The 25,068-nt window shown below is 42.3% G+C and overlaps 2 protein-coding genes across 3 annotated transcripts; one reads left to right on the top strand and one right to left on the bottom strand.

The window, feature by feature from the left end:
- Nucleotides 1–1,264: 1,264 nt before the first annotated feature.
- mob4 (MOB family member 4, phocein) lies at nt 1,265–6,161 on the top strand. 2 transcript variants are annotated; one of them, XM_067516816.1, is made up of 9 exons: nt 1,265–1,410; nt 2,282–2,344; nt 3,452–3,552; nt 3,919–3,961; nt 4,217–4,303; nt 4,485–4,564; nt 4,681–4,792; nt 5,004–5,170; nt 5,324–6,161. In XM_067516816.1, the coding sequence occupies exons 1-8, from the start codon at nt 1,351–1,353 to the stop codon at nt 5,136–5,138; spliced, it is 681 nt and encodes a 226-aa protein (XP_067372917.1). In that variant the 5' UTR covers nt 1,265–1,350; the 3' UTR covers nt 5,139–5,170; nt 5,324–6,161. The 2 variants fall into 2 exon arrangements, with proteins under 2 accessions (XP_067372917.1, XP_067372916.1); XM_067516815.1 differs by having other exon boundaries at nt 5,004–6,161.
- A 1,139-nt stretch (nt 6,162–7,300) lies between these two features.
- On the bottom strand, nt 7,301–25,068 carry rftn2 (raftlin family member 2). Its single transcript, XM_067516813.1, has 9 exons — nt 24,612–25,068; nt 14,723–14,903; nt 14,030–14,138; nt 12,988–13,162; nt 12,688–12,906; nt 11,583–11,689; nt 11,214–11,317; nt 11,037–11,118; nt 7,301–9,852 (listed from the first exon to the last, which is right to left on the bottom strand). The coding sequence occupies exons 1-9, from the start codon at nt 24,748–24,750 to the stop codon at nt 9,649–9,651; spliced, it is 1,320 nt and encodes a 439-aa protein (XP_067372914.1). The 5' UTR covers nt 24,751–25,068; the 3' UTR covers nt 7,301–9,648.

The raw sequence follows: 25,068 nt of genomic DNA, 5'->3' as shown, positions 1-25,068 counted from the left end.
ACTGCTCTGGAAACTGCCCAGTGGCTGCTTCTGCGCTCGTCTATTGTCCACCGAGATATGTAAGATTACATGTATGATCAAATAACCGTGTTAAAATATCTAAATGTGAACATAAACATGGGGCCCAGGATATACTGTTACCCTAATGAGAATGTGAAGCTCATAGAAACTTTGACCTCATATCTCATTAATAATGGATGCATTGGTGTTTAAGGCAATTCTCAAACAATTCTCAGCTTTAGCTCATTTGCTTGTAAACTTCCATCTGCCTTCCTTGCATCTAATAATTTTTCTGCTTCTAGCTGAAAAACTCCAAGTGAGACAATTTGGAGGAGTTTCCAGTTCAGATGATGTCATCTGGAGGACTCTTTTTTTTGGCAGAAGCAGAGACATATGCAAATAAATAGGTAGCGTAAATTGAGGTTTGATAAAGTTCACATAAATGTGCTCCCCAAACTAGAATCAAATGGAAACCTGGTGAAGTTGCCCTTTAAATATGGCTCTTTTTAATTAGTCAGCCGCTTTAATTAGTCAAACATTTTTGTTCTTTGTTCTTCAGACTGACTTCAATTATCTCTGGATTCCAATAAAAGCAAATGAATGTAAATTAAACGGAAATGTAATTAATAAAGATTTGACCTTTGACATGTGATACCGACCAGGGCTGAATTTGCTCCTGTTTCCTACTGAAAAGAAGCAACATTGCCATCTTCTGGCTCTGTGGGCCAATCACGCACATTTCTTACAGTAATTGTTTTTACTATTACAGGGTGGGTTTCATCGACTCTCACTAGTAGTCAACTGTTATCACAGTTTGAATGTTAAAGTTCCTGATGTAAAAACTGGTTTTCTAATGTTTGCGTATGATCATTTCCATTTCAAACATGTCTGATAATAAATAATATTTGCCTGTCTGTGGGCACATTTCAGGATTGGTAAAGTAAGTTGGGTCTTTCACAGTTTACTCATAATGGAAATTTCCAAATAGACTAACTTCGATTCTGCATTAGTTGGGCCACATTTCATTTTGAAGGTTGATACCACCATCTGTTGGACAGGTCATGTTACTACGTCCTCTGCTCTGTAATGTTCCCAAAAAATAAACTATTATTAAAGCACATGCGAAATATATGCAACAAGAAAGTTTGAAAACAATGACATTAAATTAATTATTAAACATACAGTGTGAAAGTTCGTTTTAAACTTCACTCGCAGTTTTTTGTTTTGTCGGCAGCGCTCGGCTCTATTCGGCTACCTCCGTCAATCACGTGGTCACGTTTCGCACGTCACAGCCGTCTGTCTCCCCAGCTACAACACAGCGGCGGACGAACATCCGGGTATTCTGTCGAGATGGTCATGGCGGAGGGTACTGCAGTTCTCAGGAGGAATCGGCCTGGAACCAAGGCAAAGGTTTGTTTTCACCCCACAGAAACACTGCAACATTGCTGAGAAATTGCCCCAGCGACGGCGGGATGCTGCCTCCTTCGAGGTGTGTTGTTTTACTAGACGTTGTCTATCGACAACTTGTGGGAGAAGCCAGGCAACATATAGGAAGGGCCTGACCTGGAAATGGCCAGCTAAGTTAGCTAACATTAGCTTGTGCGCCGTCTAGTTCCCGGATTAACGACGCTTGGTTTTTGAGCTTCTATAGGTAGCGCTAATTATTGTTACCTAAATAATAATTGAGTCAGTTCGGTACGCGTTTTGTAAATGAACCTGAAACAGAGAGGTCACAGAAAGTCAGCATTTAGCGCGTACGCTGTTAAGTTTAGCAGGAAGCAGTCACATCCCATTTACCTAACGAGCTACCGTCAGCGTAGCTTCCTAGCTGTCAGTAACACACTGTAGGTAACTGAGGTTGTTAACTTCGCTTGGGAGATCTTGTCGTTTGTCGTTATCAAACTTAAAACTGTGCGTCGGTCGACCTGTTTCCATTCTTTCTAGTCATGGTTGTCATAGTGTGAGATATCGGATCATCTTCTCTTGTATAATCCAACGTTAGTCAGAGGTTCTTCAGCTGGCCATGAAAGTGGTTTTTGTGTCTTTAATCAAAACCTCTGACACCATTTTGTAACATTAATTGTGTCGAAACAGGAGAATCAGCATTGTCTCAGTGTTGTCATGTCTCCTTTTCCACAAGCCATGAACTAACTTCAGGGTTGTGCTTGTCTAATCACTGTTAGTAAACGTGAGATGACAGCAGTGCTAACATTAGCTATGCTACAATGTCAGCTTTGTCCACTTGTGTAGTAGACTAAATTTGTCCTCTCTCCATGTATAGGATTTCTACAACTGGCCGGATGAATCATTTGAGGAGATGGACAGCACCCTGGCTGTCCAGCAGGTGTGTTGTCATACCGTGGGGTGTGTGTGTGTGTGTGTGTTTTAAAGGCCATCAGGTGTGCCTGGTCTAACAAGTAACAAATACCCTTATTAGCATTAGACTTTTTGCTGTGATTGATTGATTTGTATAAAAATTTAGTTTATGTTATTCAGATGTCTGTTTGTTGTACAGAAAAGTTCCGAAAACAGAAAGAAATGTGCGTTCGCTTTAAATCATATCCTGATCTGTTAGATTTATCTTGTGAACCATTGAGGGGTCTTGCTTCTAATTTATGACCTGCTGGACTAAACTATTTAACTGGTTATAAAGTAATTATAACTAGCTCTGTCTCCATTATCTATAACAGTAAAATGTAGAGTGGAGAGTACTCTTTGTACTCTTAAGCCAATCAAGGGCTGGTTGATATTCAGTAGTGGGAGATGTAATCACACCCTTTGCCCAAGTAAAAATACTTTTCTGCCAATGTAAGGTATGTCTAGTGTAGTGGTTGTCACATTCTCAGAAGACAAATCTTTGGTTTGGAACCAGCAGAAATAATATGTTCTCTTTCTTTTCTTTTTTCATCTTTTTTCCATTAGGATGAATAAAGTTGTCTTATCCTGCACTAAAAATCATTTGTAGTTGTAAAAGTACAGAAGTACTATCGGCAAACTGAACTCACAGTATTAATAGTAGAAATACTCATTTGACATCAAGATCAAGAAACAAAAAACACAAATAGCCATTTTCTTTGATGTTTCTTGTTTCATCTCATTTGAACTAACTGTGCCTTAAGGCTCAAAAAGTTGTTGGTTTATTAGAGCGTTTATGGAGCTACTAAGGTCTCATGGTCATAAATTACATACATAACAACAGAAATTTTACTTAAACTGTGTTTGGTTAGCATAGCATGTATTTTATGGAAATGTTAATCTAAAAGTAACAGGTTAATTTAGCTGTCAGATCTAGTGTAGGGAAGCCAAAAGTAATTTGCCTTGAAATGCAGTGTAATCCAAATATAAAGTATCAGAATACAAGTACTTATTGCATTGTGGCCATAAGACGTTTAAGCTCTTGTTGCTGTGGCTCAGTCAAACTACTAATGTGTGTTTACCGACTGTGTTTCAGTACATTCAGCAGAACATTCGATCAGATTGCTCCAATATTGATAAAATCCTGGAACCTCCAGAGGGTCAGGATGAGGGAGTGTGGAAGTATGAGCACCTCAGGTACGTTTATAAAAAAAAAAGATCATTAACAACATGCTAACAGTACAAACAAAAGTCACTTCTTAAAAATATAATGATTGATAGATTATCGAGATTATCCTGGACTGTTCAACGCCCAAGACGCATGCATAAATATATTCAGATTAAATCAACATCTCATTAGCACACACATCTGGGGGCCTGGTTGATCAGCGGTAGAGCATTGGGTTGGAATGCAAAAGGCTGCAGGTTTTATATTTTTTTTAAAATGTGATCCTTATTAAAAAGTTAGGACAAAGTTTGGCTAATCATATCAGGCCAGACAAGTCACTTGTACTCTCTCACACTCTTTCATTTTAACTTTGACTTTCTTGTATCCCTTTGTAGGCAGTTCTGTCTGGAGCTCAATGGCTTAGCAGTAAAATTGCAGGTAACTGATGGAAGTCACCCGATGCACAATGTTCTTTTTTAAATTTCTAATGTGAGAATTAGTTTCTTCTGTAAGGACAAATTGGTCCCTGTTCCATTAGTGATGTTGCCTCATGAACAAATTGAAGCATTGGCAATTTAATCAAACTCTTGTTTTCCAAGTTAACCTATCAGGTATCGGATAGAATAGGCTGTTTGTTCTGTGGAGTGGTTTTAACATGAGCTGTATACGTGATGCTCACGTTTCCTCCCGCAGAGCGAATGCCATCCAGACACCTGCACCCAGATGACAGCCACAGAGCAGTGGATCTTTTTATGTGCTGCCCACAAGACGCCCAAAGAGGTGAGAGGAATGTGGTTAGGCTCATTTTCTCTAATAATGTAAATAAGCACCACTTTATCTTACTCACCTCTCTAACTGCAACTTTCACGTGTATGAATCCCAAAGCACGATTTGTCTCTGTCATTGTGTGTTTTTTAAAATGAATAAAACTTTCTATATCTGCGTTATGTGTTCTGCAAAGTGCCCTGCCATTGATTATACCAGGCACACGCTGGACGGAGCTGCCTGTCTTCTTAATAGCAACAAATACTTCCCCAGCAGGTAAGTTGAGTTTTTATTTTAATTTTTTACATTCTAACAACATATGAAACGGCACTTAAAACAGCTAAAATGGGTAGAAACTCTTTCACACAGCTGCCACTGCTTTGTTTTTGTAGGGTGAGCATCAAGGAGTCCTCGGTGGCCAAACTGGGCTCTGTCTGTCGTCGCATCTATAGGATATTCTCTCATGCCTATTTCCATCACCGCCAGATATTTGACAAGTATGAGGTACGTTTCTTAAGAGAGAATTCCCATGATGTGTGTACACATTAAAAAGCTCTTGTTTTAGTAATTTACCAAGCCACCACAAGGTCACAGTGGTTTTTTTGTTTCTGAACTCTGTAAGACCACAGAGCACGTTGCTTCATTTGAGTACAGTTAAGCCACAGAATGGCGAATATTGAGAACACCAAATTAATTGTTGTGCCTTTGTGTACAGAATGAAACGTTCCTGTGTCACCGGTTCACACGCTTCGTCATGAAGTACAACCTGATGTCCAAGGACAACCTGATCGTGCCCATCCTGGAGGAGGAAGTGCAGAACACCTCATCGGCTGGGGAGAGCGAGGCCTAAGGCCCAGCTGCTGCCATTCGCCAGGGACAAATGTAAACACACCATATATACACATTGCAGAGGAGACAGATTCACACACCTGCACCCATAAGACACACTTACACACACACTACAGTGTATTACGGCTCCTGTCTTGTAATACTGTCCATGTCTCTCCTCCCTTGTCACCTTTGTTTATCTGAAAGGAACTAAGTGTAAGGAATTGTGGGAGCAGAGTTCAGCCATTCCTACAGGACTAGAAACTGTACATTCTCTGCTTTCACGCTATTTCTTTAGCAAAACCCTTTCCATAATCCCGTGTAAGCAGCTGGATTTACAAGAACCTATGTAATCATGATGACCTGTATTGTTGACAAGGGGCCACTCTGACAGCCTCCACCCTATGTATATACACCCCACTCCCTTCTGCTCTTTCTCCCTATTCGCCATCATGTTTCCTGATGGTGCTTCACTTTTTTCCGTCTGCTTTTGTTCTCTATTTGCTTGTGTTGCCTGTTTTTGGGGTGTCCCATGAGATGGATCACTAAATTAGCCTGCTGACTTAATAATGCTATTAAAACACAGTGTAGGTGTGTGGCTTGTGTGATAGTGAACAAAGAAAACCTTAATCTCTAGCTTTGTACGTGTACTTGCACTCTGATATTCTTTCTCTCTGGCCTCTGAAGTGTCTGAGTATTTAGGAAGGTGTGTTGGCTAACTGATCCTGCTTCGTGACGTGCCCCCGTTTTAATATTATGTCAAATGTGCCCGATATTCCTTTCTTTGACACAATAGTGACTTTATGGGCAGAGACTGTGCTGCTGTTAGCAAGTCTTTGCAGCTTTAAACTTTCTTTCCGAGCGATTGAATATCGGCTACATTTAAATATCGGAGCACAACCTGCCTTCTTTTCCCCCTCTCCATCATTAAGTTATTTTGTGGGGGGAGTCTTGTCAATCCAACCCACTTTTTTTTAATGGACTAAAAAAAATTTGTTACTGTTGACATTTTCATGTCTGTTAATAAAAAAGATCTATTATTCAAGCAGTCGTGGGTAAATTATTTAATATTAATCCTACAATGTGTGGTGTGACATTGCGAATTATTCATCGTGATGTTGAATGGGCAGCAGACGTGCATGTTAGGTTAATTGGTGACATTCGAAATTGCTCGTAGCTTGTGCTTGTCAGTGTGTGTCGCCCAGTGAAACGGGAAAAGCGGTTACAAATGATGGATGGCATTAAATGTTTAAAAAAAAAAAATTTAATAGGACATAACTCACATGACAATAAGTTTTTAATACAATTAAAAAACGAACGAAATCAACTGAAAGATACACAGATGAGCCTCAATACTGACTGGTGGTGTTAGATTTGAGGTGGACACCATGTGAAAAGCAGTAAAGCTGACCGTGGTTGGCAGACCCGTCCACCTCACCATTAAACTCACTAGTTGGTTATTGTGGCTCATCTATGTAAACATCGGTCCAAAAAGGAAAGGTTGAGCGTTAATACTGAACTTAGTGCACGTTAAAAGTCTGATGGGAAGTCTGTGGCTTTCATACCTGGGTGGTGGATACAAAATGGAATCAGGAAATTAATCAACAGTAGTTAGCAATTTTTTTTTTTTTATTGTAGTAAAATGTGAATTTTACTAATTTAATAACCTTTCTAGCTTCTCAATTAATCTGATGCTTAGGTTTGTCACACATGAGAGAAAATTGAACGTCTAGGTTTAGGACTGTTGATCAGACAAAAGTTTAAAGAATTGTCTTTACTATCATGTTATCCGCAAAGGAAATATCACCAGTTGCACCCAACTTCATCTTTTTCTTTTACTCATAAGCAGAAATAATGTAATGCGACTGGCTGAAAGCCACTTTGGCAGTAACCAATACCATCAGTGTGTCCATCTTTGCAGTGTCCCCCGTGGTGTCGGTGGTAGTCAAATCCCCCCATCAGTAGCTTTTCAGCCGTTTCGTCTTGTTAAACCGACTTCAGTCCTACGTGTGAGAATCAGCCACTCGTTGGTTGTTCAGCATCGCTAATCAATATCTAAAAGACCACATTATTAATGTCACCAATACAATTTGTAATGTATTAGACGTATTCTCAATTAGAAATACACAGTCTGTGATGGAGTGTTGTTGGTTTTTAGTTGTTTTTTTTTATTGCTCCCGGGTCTGATCATTCTCAGTCACCACAGATGGTTTGTATCCACCTCTAATTGTAAATATGCCTAATATGAAGTTACAAATTGTTCTGAGATCTCTTCTTGTGCATAGACTGTCTTTCACCGACAGGCCACCGCGGATTTAACGTGTCAAATTGGACAAAAGGACGTCGCCACCAGTAGTTCACCTCTGACCAATGGTGCGGGGCACGCTGCAAGGACTAGACCAACAGATGCACTATAAGGACTAACACGGGCTGCCGGTCAGCTTGGTGTGTCCCCACCCACAAACTATATACAATAACATGGTTTTCTCTTAAACAAAAAAAACAACAAAATTTTTATTGCAATAAAAGAGCCCTTACCAATTTATCATTTGCATTTTGTTATTTCCGATTAAGTTTCCTGGAGAGACCAACGTAGCCTGGTACCAAAGTTCTCAGGTTAGTTAGTTCAGTTGATCATTGACGTCTATGTGAGTTTCTGAGAAATAAATTACTGTCTTTAAAAGCCAATAAATATTTATTACTATAAATTATTGGAAACTTGGTTCTGGGGTTATGCTGAGTATTTCTAGACACATTTCCTTATTATAAATTATTTCTTCTGCTGTGTTCCGAGACTCAAGGGTGTTGCTGGCTTAGCATTTAGTAATAACAATGTACCAACTCCTCACCCATTATTTTAACAGTAACTAGCACCAAATTCATTGTTTTTCCAGGAAACTTCTTAGAGGACGTGTTTGTTTTTCAAATCCAGGGACACGTGACATGTGGTCAGGAAGAGCAGGGTGCAAACCGGGCAGCCACTGCCGCCCTAAACCTCTTGGAGGATATAATTTGGAAATAAATAGTAACGTATGGACCAGTAAAATGAAACCACAACAACGTTTTTTTTTAAGCTGTTTACATAAGACTTGTAAAACATTGCTGGAGTTTCCCGTTTAAATGTAACACAATTGTCATAGTTGTAATAGAATAACTTTATCCATTGCAGAGAACACAGGTGATGTGTCGCCAGTACCAAGCCCTGAGATGGACCCCTGCTTAGTGGGAGACAGGCCTGGAAGGTCCCACAAAAGAAGCTCAGAAAAAAATACTGCGAGCTGCATTTTAACTGAGGTAGTGTAGTTAACCACGTGTGCCTTTCCGAAACCAACCTGTTCGCCGCCTTCCTTTCTTTTGCAAAAAATTAAAATTCCCTGGGTATAAACTAAAAAAAAAAAAAAATGTTGACCTTTTTGATATTTTGGTCGAAACACGTGATTTCATCAGCATTGTGAAGACGCCCAGTAACCAAACAATTACTCAAACTGAAATGATAATTTGATTGACAGAAAATTATTAGGAACAATTTAGGTAAAAATTGACTAATCCCAGCTTCTCATAGGAAAGCGTGCAAGAAAAGTGACTTCATGTATAAAGAAAAAGTGCATCCGCCCAAAAAAACCCCAAACAAAAATACACAAACTCTATGTATAAGTTTGGTTAACTGCCTCCTCTCTGCTAAAGTGTAATCAGCTTTTCTCTGGGACCAGGACTCGCAGTACCATACAAGTTGTAGTAAAACAAGCAGCAGTTTTGACAGAAGACAAAAGCATGTACACCACTGCTGCCAAATATTCGATAATACTTTAAAACATATGCCCGGTGAGTCACATTCATTTCCAGAATGATAATGAGATGACACCAGCCAAACAAGTTCAGGAGGGAGGGTGTGTGGGCTCCTTTGCATTTAGGTGAACCTGTGTCAGCCTGCAGATACTGATGGATCTTCACATCCTACTGCAGGTTATATTCCACCTGTCTTCACGTGTAAATGAGGAGCAGGTTCGTGCAAAGGTGTTAAAATGTTGTGATATTTACATTTAAAAATTTAAAAAGGAAAGATGAGGGGATCAAATAGCAATAATTCTCCGAAGCTGTGAAGGAATCCCAGCCACCAGTCATTCGGGTTAAAAGATAAAGTAGAGCCCAGTTCCCTCCTCTCAATACCAGTGTCGTTTCCACAATGTGCTTTATAATGCTGTAACAATTCCACACGAGCACCTAAACCAATTTAACAGTGACTAAAGTGGATTTAAGTACGTCCACACTGTCTTCTGTGGACTTATTGTTTGTGTATCTATAAAATTTGGGACATGCAGCAGACCCCCCCCCCCCCGTAAATAAAACTTCATTATGGCTTATTTTTAAACAATACAAAAGTGCTGAGTTCTTCGGCAAAGTCTCTTAAAAGGGGAAGCGATGACTGATGGACTCTGCAGACGACATGTTTTTCTTGGAAAACCTCTTCAGAAATGCAACAACATATTACCAAACGTGAACTTTGTTGCACGTGAATCCATCAGCATCCCTGCTTACATGCAGGTGACCTCAGCCTTCCCCTCTTCCTGCTCAAAGGCACCTTCCTCCAGGTGGGACAGGGCACTGGGGTACCCCCCTCCAAACACTGGGAAGCCCACGATGCCTCCTGCAATAGGGGAGAGCTCCTCTGGAGGGACTGGGCTGCTGACAGTGCGACTTACAGAGCGACTGGTCACGTCGCTGTGGACAGAGACAGCCTGGAGACACAAACGGGCATTAGATCCAATTTCACGCCATGACTGCAGGGAAAAGATGCTTTCACACTTAACTCAAGTGAATTTTGTCTTGTCACCGTCACTACACTTGGACTTTCTCAGGCATGTTTAGGGGTCTTTGTTAGAAATGGATACTACAACCTCCCCAGGGTGATGACCCTCTCAAGACAACCGAGGAAGGTGCTCAAAGAGTACATGTCCCTTTATGTCATTAAGAGGAGGAACCTTTAAACTGTGCATTTTAAACATACACAAACATATTTCATGGTACAATTCTGAAGAGATAAGAGCGATAAGTTTCCTGATGGTCTGTTTTTTTAACGTTTTGACCTCAAGATGATCCAACCTGAATCAAAACTCTCTTTTGTAATCGGTATGTAAGCATTGGAACCGCAAGTCAACTGCAGTTTTGACTTTGTGCACCAGGGTGCAGTATCATCGTTCCATCTTTCAGTCAGTCATTGTGACTAAATATACTGTTACTCATCAAATACTCCTAAAAATGTGACAGTCTTGATGTTGCCGAAGAGATCTAACCAAAAACCTTTTTGGCACAGTTTAAACGCCGTGTTACAATTGGAGCCTGACTATTGGTCGGCTTCATTTAATAACGGCTCCACTGCGTAACATCCTGCAGCAGCGGAATTAAACTCCAGCAGTAAACTTGTTGTGTAGACACTGAATGGGGTGGAACTTTCTATGAATCTCTCTAAAGCGGAGTGGCCCAAACTGAATTGTCACATTGTTTTCCCAGTCAGTCCTCTGCCTCCACTATATTCAAAGATTTCTCCGCCTTCACCTGAAAACACCTCCAGGTGACAGGTGCTTTGGTGCTTTTCCCCCAGAACTCCTCCAGATGACATCATCCGATGTGTAAACTACTCCCAGTTATGTCCACATAGATGTTTTAATAATAATAACAATAATACGGAAGGCAGAGGGAAGTTTACACCCCAAACTAAAAACATAGGAAGTAAAAGTTGAAAACTTCTGTGAAGTTCACCCTTGACTGTTACATTTAATTGGAAAATTCAACCCCGTTCAGCGGTATAATATCATGTCTTAGTAGTTGTCTTTGTTATAATGCTCTTAATTACTAAATTTGAGAGAGAGCTGCAAAAACTGGTTTATTTTTGGTGTAAGATTAGGTATAAATGTCCTCTCACCTGGTTCCTCTGTTGCCCAGCTGCCTGACTTCTGACCGGCCTCTGCAGAAACACAACCTGCTTCGTGGCCAGATTACCATCACTGCACACACACACAGAAGAGTTAGTTTGCGAAACAGGACTTTAAATCAATACATAATGGACTGAATTAGTAACTAGTGTTTGTCAAGAACACACCTGTCGTGACGGATGATGGGTGTGGGCAGCACACAGGTGAGCAGCCAACCAAACTCAGCCAGAGTGTGAAGGAGGGGCCCGTAGTCCGTTTTTACGTCGGATCCCTGGACGTAAACACAAACAAAACACGTTCACCTCACAAACAATCTCACGGCTGCCGTTGTTCCTGTTCATTTTTCAATTGCAGGTTTCAGCTAATGTGTTTGTGGACATAACATATGTGCACAGCCTCAGGCGACTGGCTAAAAGTGACATTGTGTTCTTGTAACTTGGCCGTACTGGCTCTGTCACTCTGCCTTCTCCGTTCAGCATGCATTTATTTTCCCATTATGTCGATTTTCTCGGAAGGTTACCGAGTCCGTTACCGACCTCGATGACCGTCCACTGCTCCACGACAATGGTGTCGTTGGCCGGGGGAGACGTGCTTCTCTCTTCATACACAAACAGCCCTTCCAAAGATCTGGGCACCGGCTCACCTGAAACACAATCCTTCACAGTGACGTGTGCAAAAAAAAACCAATCTTGTGCTCAAATCAAACAGTAAGGGGGCAATTAAGTGATACACAGCACATCTTTTTAGTGCTTTAAGCCTCTGGAGGGGAAACATGTCAGTTGGAGGATGTCATTGAGCTGATAATGACCCAGTTATTAGAAATAGGTTGAGCTCTGTGTGTGTTTTCCCATGTGTGGAAGGAGTGCGGTGTGGAGGGTTCTCGTTCTTGCTGCCTGTCAGTGGAGAAAGTAATCACGCCCTTAGTTAAACACAGCGGACAAACCTGTCCTGCACTGAAATGTTACCCTGCTAAAAGTCTGATTAAGAAAATGTGCACATCATTGTATCATCATATTGCATTAGGCTACGGATGATGTGTATATTTGCTCCTCTGCAGAGGAACTGGAAGTGAGGTCTGAAAGGTCAGGAAGATGCTCTAAATATAGATGCAGTGGGAAAGAGGAGACAAAACAGGAAGCGACTGATTTTTCTGTGTTTGTGTGATTCATGTTTTTAAACTCGGAAAGACAAAAACGGGCAAAGAATAACATCAGTTTCCACGAGGCCTTTGGACCTTCTCTATGAAATGTCTGTTTTTCTACTTTTTTTTCCACTTGGATTGATGTAAAGAAGATTCTGAGTTCTTGTATTTTAATAACAATAATCTAATTAACTGAGAAAATCACCTGCAAGTTAGCATTAGGTCATTATTCCTCCATACTGCATTATTTTTGTAACAATAATAAATACACATTTTCTAAACCAGCTTTTTTGAAAAGAAAAGGTTCATGCAATTTAAATAGCTTTTTGGCCTGTAGCTCTAAATGTTTTCACCACAACAGAAATAATTGGTTAGGATTCAATAAAAGGATAGATGCACATATCAATGGGTTAATAATTAATATCTTCACTCTGCACTGTTGCAACAGGGATTTTTCAGAGAGCAGTGAAGAACAGCAAACCATCGGACCCCACACCTACCTTTTGGTGTGTCCCAGTAGACGAAGGAGTCCACCAACGACCAGCCTTTCCGGTAGTAGGCAGCGGTCAGCTCCAGCCAGTCAGCCTCCAGGGCGCTCACCACCTGGCCCTTCCTGGAAACACGCATGGAGAGCGCCCCCTGGTGGTACTGACAGGCCAGGGAGTCCAGAGGAGCACAGCCCGGAGCCCAGGAGTGGAAGAAGACCAGCAACCTCAAGTCTGACAGAAGGTAAGACAAAGGAAACAAACTAAAACCAATCTGTCTGCTGGTGACACCAACATGTGCAGAGTATATCTCACCTGGACCATAAGTGTTTTCCTCCAGCTCTCTGTCTCCAGGCGGGGTACGAGGAGGAGTGCGCGGAGGAGAGCGACACCCCCTCCTGGGACTGTGAACCCTGCCATTGGTGATCCCGCTCACCTGCTGGAGGACCGAGCCGACAAACCGAACGCCTCCTCGAGCACTGCTGTTGACCTGCCCGAAAAACCACACGTCACTTTTTAACTCTGTGGGGGATTAACTATAATAATAAACTAAGACTTAAAGTGCCACTTAGAATGTTGTGCTTCCACCATGCAGCCTGTTGGGATCAGGCTTTATGAGAACATGTTGCAGTGCAACAAGCTGTTAACTATGGTACATTTGTCACTTTGTAGAATGTGTCCAGTGACAACAAATATTGTGCTGCCAGTTCAGGTGTTTTACACTTCTGCCACACAGAAGACACAAGACACACAGATGTGTCATGTGTCTCAATGACACAAGACACGTCTGTGTTTTTGATTTTTGTTTTTCAAATCAAAAAGTTTAAAACTTAAAAAAAAGTTTATCTGAAGAGAGCAAAAAGTTAAACTTTCCAAATTTGCCACATTTGGAAAAGTTCAGTTTTAGGAAAGAAAGACAGATGTTTTCATCTTAAAATAGGAAACAATTCAAGAAAAGTGGCGTTTTTAAAGATTAACCTGGTCACCTGGTGGATCAGTGTGTCTAGCTAATGTAACAAAAGGTCTCCAGCACAGATGAACAAGCTAATCCTGGCTGCAGACGAACTGACCCTAAAAGTGAGTAGAGGAAATATATTATATATATATTATAATAGTTTGATTTGGTTTTAGTACCTGTATAAAGATTTGTTGAAAATACATTTTTTTCTTTTTAAATATCCAAAATTATCCTGTAAGGACATTTCATCTGAGTGTTGACGCAGCCACTGACTGATACCCCTGCAAGGCCTAAAACACGGTTTCTGATTTGTTTCTGCAACCAGGATGGTGCGCGCAAAGCATACAACCAGAATACGGGTGGGAACCATGACGCAGTAAATATCACAGTGGGACTGACCCTGTCGATGAGCGCTCGGACAGTGTCGCTCGTCAGGGAGTCGCCAGGTAACGGCCACTCCTCCACCCTCAACATCGGCACGCTGTGGCACATGGGCGCCGTCTGCTTGCTGAAAAGACACACAGAGAAGAGATGAGCTCAGCAGAAATAGCGTCTCACCAGTTGTTTTTTTTTGGTTTTTTTTGTTAAGGTCAGTGGGGAGTTAGTGGGTTAGCGGCAGCAAACCTGCAGGGTTCACAGTTCACAGACACTAACACGTTAATCATTCATAGGCTCAATGGGAGGTGGCTACTGTCTAAGCAATTACACACAGAGTAAACAACAACATGGGCAATTTATAGTGAATAAAAAGGAAAGCATAATTCACCTCTACTGTCATTGCCAGGTTCTGAAATCATCATCATGGATACGGTAACTCGACCTATCAAACCTAAGAGAGGCTCCGTCTCCATTGGCTGCTGTGGGACCCCTGTTGTTGGGGGGATTTCTAACCAGTAGTCCCCAACCACCAATGCCACCTCCTCCTCCTCCCACGTGAGCTTTATTAGACTATGCAGCCGACTTCATCTATGATTTATCCATTTACTAGACAGTATGATGGTGAGCGTGTGGCAGTGAGAGTCGCACGCAGCTCATGTACATCAAGCTTTATTAGCCTTTAGGGGGGAAAAAAGGGTTAAGGGATTCATGTACCTTGGTCTAGGGCGGGTCAGGATGGCGCGGTAGAGGAGGCTGAAGGGCAGCGAGCGTGTTCGGCCCACAGACAAGATGATGGGATGCAGCGCGGCCAGGACGTAGCCTTGCGTGTAGTAAGGCTGCAGGGCCTGAGGCAGATCGGAGAGCGAAGCCACATACTGCACAGTGGGACGGCTGCCTGCAGGCACAGAGAAGAGGGTCGGCAAAAAAAAAAATAAAAAATTAGCCAAACATTTTAGCCAGTGTATAAAACTGTCACCGACGTTTTTCAATTTCCCTCATCGTTCACGTTACAAACAAACAAAACCAGTGTTATGAGCACTAAAACATTTTCTGTCACTTCAGCATGGCAGCAGAATACAAATCAACAACATCCAACAGGAACCTAACAAAATACAAATCATCATCATCCTATCTGCCGTGTGGGAAAGTTCTCTTTTCCGTCCCCTTTAATGACTTCCCCTGTGGACCTTCTGTGGAGACGAACAGCACGAACACAAAATCGCTGCTTACACCAGTAATATATACTGTTTAATAACTATTACTATTTTATAGCTATTTATATTAATTTCCGTTACGTATTGTATCCCACTAGTAAAAACTCTCACTGTTGATGCAGTTTTAGTAAAACCTCACATGGAACCATTTATTAAAACCTCCTACATACGAAAACAAATTGTACAGTGTATAAAACAGAAATGTCCAAGATACCCTTGATCTGGGGGCTAAAAATGTCCCCAGCTCAGTCTGAGACTTTTCAGATACTCATGTCGGCTCAGTCTGGGCTAAAAAAAGAAACGTTTTAGGAAACATGGGTTTACCACATTTTTACGTAAAGAATTTATAGATGCACAAAGACAAACTCCGGGATATCTATACTTTCGGAGCCGTTTCTCCAGCTGTGGTGGCGTGTGGCGTGGTTGAGACTGCTGAGGCCCAGCAAAAGGTGTGGCTCTGAGGCGCAGAGTGTAGTTGTTATACTGCTGTGGTGGGGTTTTTTTTGTGTGTAGCTGATTATTATAGGGCAGAAACTAATATTGTTTTCAGTCCCAACTCTTAGCTTTTCATTTTTACTCGCTTGTAGGATCCGAGCTTGATAGTATGTTATCTAAACCCAACGCAATACTAGAATTATCACCTCCCAGTTAAAAGTCTCTTGCAGTCAAGTTGCAGTTGGCATACTCGTCTGTCCTAGACTCGCTTTCTAATCAGTTCATCCAAGTGGATGCGTTGGCCACAGTGACTTTTTCTTTTAACCACTAAAATCTAATCAGTTGATCGTCGAGTCCAAGGTGATGTTTGAGCCAAATTTATAAAAACTTAAGGTGTTCTGGAAAAGATTACTCTCACAAAAATTGGAACAGTACACAGATTTAAGAGCAACCCAAAAACATAATAAAACCTTTAACCTGAAATCACCCACTGTGAGCCACTAATGAGTAATATGGGGTTGAACAATAATGGGATTGAAGTCTCTTGTTTTTTATTTTTTTTAACAATCCTTGGCTAAAACATTCCCTTATTTTACTAGTTTTTAAATAGTTGCATGCTTTCATATTGTATTTATTGTGTTTAACAGTTATCTCTCTGTCTCACATGCACTTTGTTGAAGCCTGCTTTAAGCCTATACACTTTTACATCATTGTTATTCTTAACTCTCCTTTCAGTTTATTTCTTTTGCTCCCGTCTCCAATCAGCAGTGTAATGAGTACAGTCAGTGTTGACGAGTTGTTTGTGTTCTTGCTGAAGTCTTTGGCCATTTTTCTTCAAACCCTGGCTGGAAATCCCTGTGACTATCACCATACTTCCTGTGTCCACAAAGAGTGGCTGTTCACAGGGAGGTTTGGCTTTGTGCCCCCCCACCACACACACACACACACACACACACACACACACACACACACACACACACACACACACACACACACACACACACACACACACACACACACACACACACACACACAAAAAGTCAATTTAAAGCATTTCCAACACACCCAATGGTTTATTCTAGATGCACCATTAAATGAGAAAAATTGGGATTGAGACGGTGAAAAAGAGAAAGTGTGTGCGTGAGAAACCCCACAAATTCCTCAACACAACCCCCCACATTCTCACGAGCACCCCAGAGCTCGGGGAGACCAGCACACAGTAGAGATCAGTGCAGCCTCTGAATGGGCTGTCGGCCTGGCTCCATTATGAGACTAAAGCCCACCAGAACCTCAATGAAGCCACTAAAGCAGGGGCTGGGCAAACACGGCTACAGTTTGCAGGCATTCCTGCGGGTTTAAACCCCTCTCCAAACGCTTGAGGTGAATGTAAATTTAACATGGGCTTCCATGTTGCAGCTGGTGGAGGAAAGTGATGCCTCACTATGAACATGCAACTTTAAACAACCTTTCCAGTGGAGGACAAACCAGAGTCGGTGAAGTTAAACACGGATCACTAGCAGTGTCTGGAGAGTTACACCATAAAATAAAAAAGCAGACAACCAGGCTGCAATTTATGGCCCCCTGGAGGACCATGAGCAGGACCAGAGGTAAAGGCCCAATGACCTCTGGTGCCAGGGAGACAGAAGCGGCTATAATTGGCAATAGTTGGTTTGTTAAATATCAAAAGTGACTGACTTTCCAACAAGAAACAATGGAGACGCATGGAGCCAGCAGTTTCAAAATGTCTAAAAGGTGCAGAACAACCACAAAGAGCTACAAACAAGCAGAAAAAAGATGCTAAAAACAATGAGACCTCAAAACAACCACAGAGATACACAACGACCACAACGAGGTAAAGAACAGAAGAACAACGACTACAAAAGGGTAAAAAAACAACCACAGAGATACAAAACTACCACAAATGGATGAAAAACAACAAGGCATCGAAAAACAGAAGCAAAATGTCTCCAAAATGACTACGGTGACTAATAACAATGTGGTCACATTGTCTCCCGCTGGGGAAAGTCTGCATGTCTGTGTCCAGACTTCCAACTGTCCATGGATGATGGACATTTGCACTTAGTTATAAAATAAAAACAATAAATATCTAAGTGCAGCTACGAGTTATTGGAGCTTGAAACATTGTTGCTAGTTTCTAGACCCACTGTTTCACACACACACACACACACACACACACACACGCCTCCAAAGCTTTTGTTGCAGCCTTTTCCTCCCATGCTTTCAGTCCTCACACCCCCTCCCACCCTGCTGCCACTTAGCCCTGACAACCTGCACACTGAGGCCTCTGTTCAGGGCTGTGTAGAAGAAAAAAAAACAGGGAGGAGGACAGACAAAAAGGGAGGGCAGGGGAGGTTAAAAAAGGAGGGGACTGGAGGGTGGGTTTGGGTGTTGAAGAGGAGTTGAGCAACAACTGAAGGCACAGAGAGGGGTGACAGAGCTGGGAAAATGGGAGGTGAAGGAGAGAGGAAGGAGGAGGCTACAAGATGGATTTTATGATGTGTGAATAAGGAGCTGAAAAGGTGTGAAGGGGACAAAGCTGCCTGGCAACAAGGAGGGCGATGCGTTCACTATCCCAACACACTCTGTAAGAGGATGCATTACCGGTACTTTCACATCATTTACACTCGGCATGAAGAAGCGTTCTTGTGATAGTAAGTCTGCAAATTAGTCGAGTGGGGCTGACGTGTCAGCAAACGTGACACATCCAGCTCCAGGGGAAGCAAATCTGCTTTAGAGCTGCAAGGATCACTCGATAAATAAATGGGAAATAGTCGCTTTTATCCAAAGCGCTTTACCATGTTGATTCCCATTCACCCATTCACACACCGATCGCGGTGGCTGCCATGCAAGGTGCTCACCTGACCCACCGGGAGCAACTTGGGGTTTAGTGTCTTGCCCAAGGACACTTTGACTTGTAGACAGGAGCAGGGATCGAACCACTGACCCTGTGGTCTATGGTTACCTACCTTACCAACTGAGCTACAGCCACCCAAGTGTAAATGAAATAAATGATAAATGAAAGAACGTTCATCGACAAGTCTTCTGTTAGCTTTAATTTTTAAGCAACGTGGCCAGATATTTACGGTTGTCACATCCTTCTACGTCAGTATTTGATGCAGTTCTTTCTCAGTTACGACACTAAACAGAACAACTTAGGATCTGAGTCAAAATTTAATTAATTAATTAAAGAATTAGCATTAGAATAATTGCTCGACATTTTACTGTATATTATACTACATGTTTACTGATAATCAGAATATTAAAAAAAATCTCCCTGAATCTGTAAGGAAGGTAAAGACAGTGGTGGACACAGTGGATCATTAAACTTTCCCTATGCCGACCCCTGTCCATCACAGTACTTAGGGATGATCCTCGGGTACTTGCACAACGTCTAAGGTACCAGACCACAGGTGGAAAATGCCTGTGGATTAGAGAGGTTTTAAGTAAATCCAAATGCAAAGTAAGCTGTGCTTAAGTCCTACTCATGTTTCTCAAGAGTATTTAAAAACGTTCAACGTTTTGCGACTGACACAAGGTTTCATAACTAGAATGTTACCTGAAGTTCACTTTGTTTTACAAAGTTCTTTTACCTTTATGGACCCTGCTGTCCATGTTGTCTGTGCAAAGGTTGCTCAATTATTAATCCCTGGTTGCCGCCATATTTGTTTTGACAGAAGAACCTCCCCTCTGTAATGTATCGATGAGGATTTTCCTGCTTAATTCATGTCAGAAGCAAAACCATTGTACCACTTGTATAAATACTCGATATCGGCGAGTACTGAAATGGAGGTACAGTACTTGTACTCAGTACTTGTACTGGGGAAAAGTGGTATCAGGACATCCCTAACAACATAAACACCACTGCCCCTGATAGTAATATATAAATTAAAGCATTAAATGTGAGGTGATGTAAATGATTAGGGAGGCACTTAACCCTGATCCCTGACTATAGTTTTCCAGGTTTGTCCTGTCTTGCACTGCCCTTCAAACCTCCTCTGAATTTAATATTCAAAATACCAACTTAATCCACAATAATCCAACATGGTCCATTCGATTCCCAGATTAGAAAGAGATTACAGACAACTGCACTCATCCCTGGAAATAATAAAGGCTGGCAGACAGTGGACTGTGGCCTAGATCGGTCAAACCGCCTCTGAACAAATCAGCCACCATCTCTCACGGGATTCAACCCACATTTTATTATTTCCTGTATCGTTTGTCTTCCTTTGAATTGTTTTTCGCTGTAAAATGTAAAGAAATCCGTAAAAACGACACATATCTTCACATGATTCCAGGTGTTGTCTAGAAATTCTAGCACTTGTGAAACATTACATCCCCACATCTAGTCACCGTGTTAACGTGGTGCGACTCGTGCAATTAAAATGGAAACAATGAAACAAATGTTACAGTTTGCTAACGAGTGAGTTCAGAGACACGTAAATAGTTGAGTCCTTATGGTGCAGTTTGAAGCCCTCAGTTGTGCTGCTTCATGCGCCGTCGGATTTTTAAAAACAGTGCCAAACTCAACGTGGAGGCCGTTTACTGCAGGCAACATAAAAAGTGCAATGAGCAGTTTGCACTGTGAGATCAATAACCATAAAGACGTCCACATGCTTTCTTGCTCACACAAAAAACCAAACACACACACACACACAGGCTATACACAGCGTACAGTAAACACTATATATAGAGCTTTCAGCTCGGGAAAGTATTAGCCACTAGGTCCTTTGATTGGCTGCCTCTGGCACCAGGCCCCACGTCCACCGTCCTCTCAGTCAGAGTGAAACAAGGCCAAGCTGACTGGGAGCGCAGCAGCTACTGGGCACAGAACTGGGAGATTCACAGGAGACTGGTGTGTGTGTGTGTGTGTGTGTTTCCGCATCCCAGCTTTAATGAGAGGAAGAAAGTGTGACTCTCGCTCTGTGTCCCAGAAACGCATCAACCCTTCTCGTGGAGGCCAAAGGAAGGTGGAGCAGGGTGGTGATGATGCCTTAAGACTTTCTGTGTCTACGGCGCTTCATGTCTCATCACTAGTGGTCAGACACTCGGCAGCTTTAGAGATTCATCAGGAGCCATGATAGGACCAAGGTGATACGGGTGGTGACACTCGCCTCAACAAAACCATGTCGGAGAAGTTCAACGAGATTCAACAATGACTTCCGTTAACTCGTGCTCGACTGTACGGCATCTGCAGGCCAGGTGCTGCTCAGGAATGTACTGCCAGATGTGATGTTAATGGCCTAAAAATGTAAAGTCTCACTTCCTCCGTTAAAAATTAAAAGCTCAATGCACAAGTTAAAGTTGGTTTTGCCCATTAACTGTTTTTTTTTTTTTTTTTTTTTAAAAGACAATGACTTCAAAGAGCTGCAGCGTTACCTTGGGCAACTCCTTTTTGATCTGAACAAAAGCATAATAACTAAATTTTACTTCTCAATCCAGCATCACGAACACCTCCAACCGGTCAGAAATCAGGGGATGGCTATAGGGTCTGGAAACCTGCGCTGCTCTATTTGATTCCATTCTTAATGATGCTGTTGCAGTAAAGGAATTAGTGCATTAATCCATAGTTTTTCCTTTTTATGCCCCCTGTAACTTTACGCAACAGGCTTTTAGCAACGAAAGAGTTCATTAAATACGAGTCAAAAACATTGTGGCGTTAGTAGTTCTACGGAAGTAAAGGATCAAATCATTCCTCCACCCCTGATATTAGTCCAGTCACGCCCAGATATTTCCAAACACCACCCGAGGCGATTGTTTAACACATTTTTGCTCCATCTGGGAGGTGTGAGCACTGAGCAAATCTGGGAGAACATCAAATATCCTGTCCACCACAGAGATGGTTCCAAGTGGAAAGCGGATTCTGCCAGCAGACTTGGTCAAAGGGAAGATGTAGGCAGTTTGAATCTGGCTCACAGTCCGGAAAATGAGCATTTAGAGGCACAGATTTCAAACAATAACTAATGCGTCTGCTCTCCACCAGGCTGCACTGCAATCGCTGGCCTTTATTTTTAGCTGTGCCAATTAGGGAGCGTTCACGGATTTCAAGTCAGATCACACAGTCGCACAAATCCTCAATGACCAACAGCCCCCACTTTAATTGTGCATTTACAGCATTTAATTACACCACAAAAGTGTAGTTAGTGTGTTTGGATTTGTCTCCACTTGTCTCGCAAAATGCAACTCTGGGTGATCCAGTCCCAAACATGACGCTGTGCACTGAACATCTACTAAGGATCCAGTGGCTCCAGACACAGTTCGAGGTAGTGAAGGACGCAAACAACCAGCGACCGCACCAGAGAATATATCATTTGTCGGGCATCATTTGACACGTGTGTCTCCTGTTCACAAACGGAAAAGACCGATCTTTCCAACTACTTGGACGACGTTCTGAGGTTTGTACCCGGGGATGAGTTAACCACTGATCGCATGCAGAAGCCTTGGAGGTGTGTGCTGATTACTGGTGTGAACTGTTTGTTTAAAGTGGATGTATTACTCATGCACACACACAAACACACACGCACACACCCTGTATTGACGCACTGTATTTAGAAGTCTGAGAGCAGAACTCATGACTCCATGCTGACGACTGACTCAAATAAAATCTCGTGCAGCAGCAGTTTTTAAAGCACAATATTATTTGTATTTTCTACAACACTGATGCTCCTCCCAGACTTTTGGAGGTGCTGTCCCTCTGCTTTCCCCAAATATCCCTGCAGACTGTTGGACTGTTGGACACCTTGGACTCTGAGAACACGTGCTGCACATTTTCTCAGTTTTCAAACTTTTGTAGGCAACTAATCCAGTACAATGAATGATAGAAAGTTGTTGACAATCTGAAAGCACATCCAGCTCCCAGTACCAATTTGTTGCTTGTCTACAATTTCTATGAGCTGGGAGCAGCTTTATTTTTGGGATATGTCCATAACTAGAAGGCTGCCTTAAAGTAGTCGTCTTTTATTAGTATTTCCCAGCATGCATGGCAACCCTGTCACACGGGGTTGTTGTGTGATGATGGATACACACGGTGACACCCTTTCAGCCTGTTTGAAGACTTGCGGCTTTAGACGTCGCAACTATATTCATTTTAACTATTTTCTGACATTTTGTGGACAAAATCGTCAGTAGACGCAGAGACAATGGTCCACAGGGAAAAAAACTATTGGCCGAACGTTGCCCAATCTTGATGTCATTAGCAGGCAGGATCCATACTTCCCCCGTCGCCCCTAATTTGGAAAATCCGCACTTTCCTCCATGATTCATTACTGTGGCGGCCTGCTGTTTACATGCTTAGGCACCCATTCACAACTTAATCACCACTTCCTTCCAAATAGGTCACAGTCAAAACAGCCGGTCCGAAGACCAGACGAAGGGATTACTATTGGAAAAAAAAGAAAAAAGAAAAAAAATGGCAGTCGTCTCTGCCATCTGAGATTATCAAACATGTTCAAAGTAGACTCCGTATCCCAGCGGGTGGGTTTTCCTGCATTCTCCCGCAAACGCCTACCACACCGTGTGTGTGCGCATGTGTGCTGAAGGAAGACAGTTTACCAGCAAGGGCAGGACAAAACCTCGTGTGACCTATTTCCAGATAGGCTGAGCGAAGAGCCCTGTTGCTAGGAAAAGTCCACGGCTACATACGCCCGTGTGTCTGGCAACAATTTTAAAAAGGGCTTTAAAAGAAAACCGAACGCTAACTGCTCCCCATTTGGCCGTACAGTTGGGCGTCTGTCTGCTATTTATGACCAGTAACACAAAAAGACGCATAGGGATGTTTAGTCAAAACAATACTTTATATTACATTGGCTGAGAATGATTAGTTGATTGATCAAAAAAGATTCAGCGACTATTACTGCAATCAATCATTTGAGCCTAAAAGTGAAGAAAATGCCCCCGGAAGCAATGTTTTTGGGTTTTCTCAGGGCCATCGTAAAACTGAACACTTTGGGTTCTTATAAGACCAGTGTTTGAGAAAAACCCATTACAGCCAGAATAACCGACTGATTAATCAGGTTTACAATGAAGATATCTATACAAATGGCCAGTGACGAATCTACACTTCTCTGTCGATGAAGTAACCGATTAATCAGTCAGTCGCTTGTTCTGCAAAACAAGCAACTGCATTGTTTTCACTATGAATGAATCCTCACACCGATGAAGCCGGAGCCACAGCAGTATGAACAGCATATATTTGCTTTTAAAAAAAAAACAACTATATTATTGAATTATCAAAATAGTTTGACCAGCATGCAAATATATTCCATTTAAAAACGCAAAGACTGGATAATGTGTGGAAGGTTTGCTCTAAGAATGCTGCCGCTTTCTTTCTTCTAGGTCAATCGATTAATCATTTTGTGACTAATGCACTTTGTCACGTTTCCCACAATGCATCACAACATCTTTCAAATAAGTTCTACTACTTCTGTCTACTAACATTTATGTCACATGAGCAGCTGGAACCTGCAAATGTTTGACGCTTTCATAAAAAGATGCACAAAATTCCAAACAGTTTCTCTTTTTTTTCCTCCGTAGATCAAATCATCAATCAATCCACTGATTGTTACAGCTTTGACCGATTTCATTTACTGTCTATCGACTAATCGGTTAATCAACGACAACCAATCGGTTAATTAACGATTGTTCCTAAACAAAGGGTTACATCGCCCTTTGTGTAGAGTATGAGGTGCTGGAAGATGGAACAATTAATCGATTAGTTGAACAAGAGAAAACTACTAAGCAACTTATATTGGCCGTTGCAGTGATTATGATGCTTGCTCGGTCTGTGGACATTTCATTTTTGAGAGTAAATTGAACATCTGAGGTTTGTGGCTCGTGGGTTTTATTACCAACATATTCCCCATATTCTGACATTTTTAGTCAACGAAACTAATCGATTTATCAAAGAAGGGACAGGAAGAAAATTCTCCACGTCCTACCTTCCAAACTGAAGTCCAGCAGCACATACTCGTACACTGTGTCGGCTTTGCTCTCCACTTGTGGTCTCTTCAAGGTGGAGTAGATTTTCCCGGGGCTGCTGTCCTCCGGGTCTTCCAGCTTCCTCAAGCCGCAGCCCATGGCCACAGAGGCGTGGACAGGCTCTCGCTCAGCGGGGGTGGGAGAACCGGAGGAGCCAACGGACCAGACTCTTGTTGCGCTTCCAGCTTCTTCAGCGGACCCGCTCCATCCCCGCGCTGTGCCCGCTGCTGGTCCCGGTGAAGAGTGGCAGAGGAGCGGGGACGAGAAGCAACGGGTCCGTAAGGAGAACAGAAACCTGGGAGGAGGTGGGTCGTGGTGGTGGGGGACTTCGAGACGCGGCTTGTCCTCTGAAAAGTGTCCTGCTGGAGCGGCTGCACGTCGGGAGCGTGGAGACGAGGAGGAGTAGGAGGAGGAGGA

This window comes from Channa argus, chromosome 9 (assembly GCF_033026475.1).
Source record: "Channa argus isolate prfri chromosome 9, Channa argus male v1.0, whole genome shotgun sequence".
Taxonomy (NCBI): Eukaryota; Metazoa; Chordata; class Actinopteri; order Anabantiformes; family Channidae; genus Channa; species Channa argus.
This window is presented reverse-complemented; position numbering and strand designations above follow the sequence as displayed.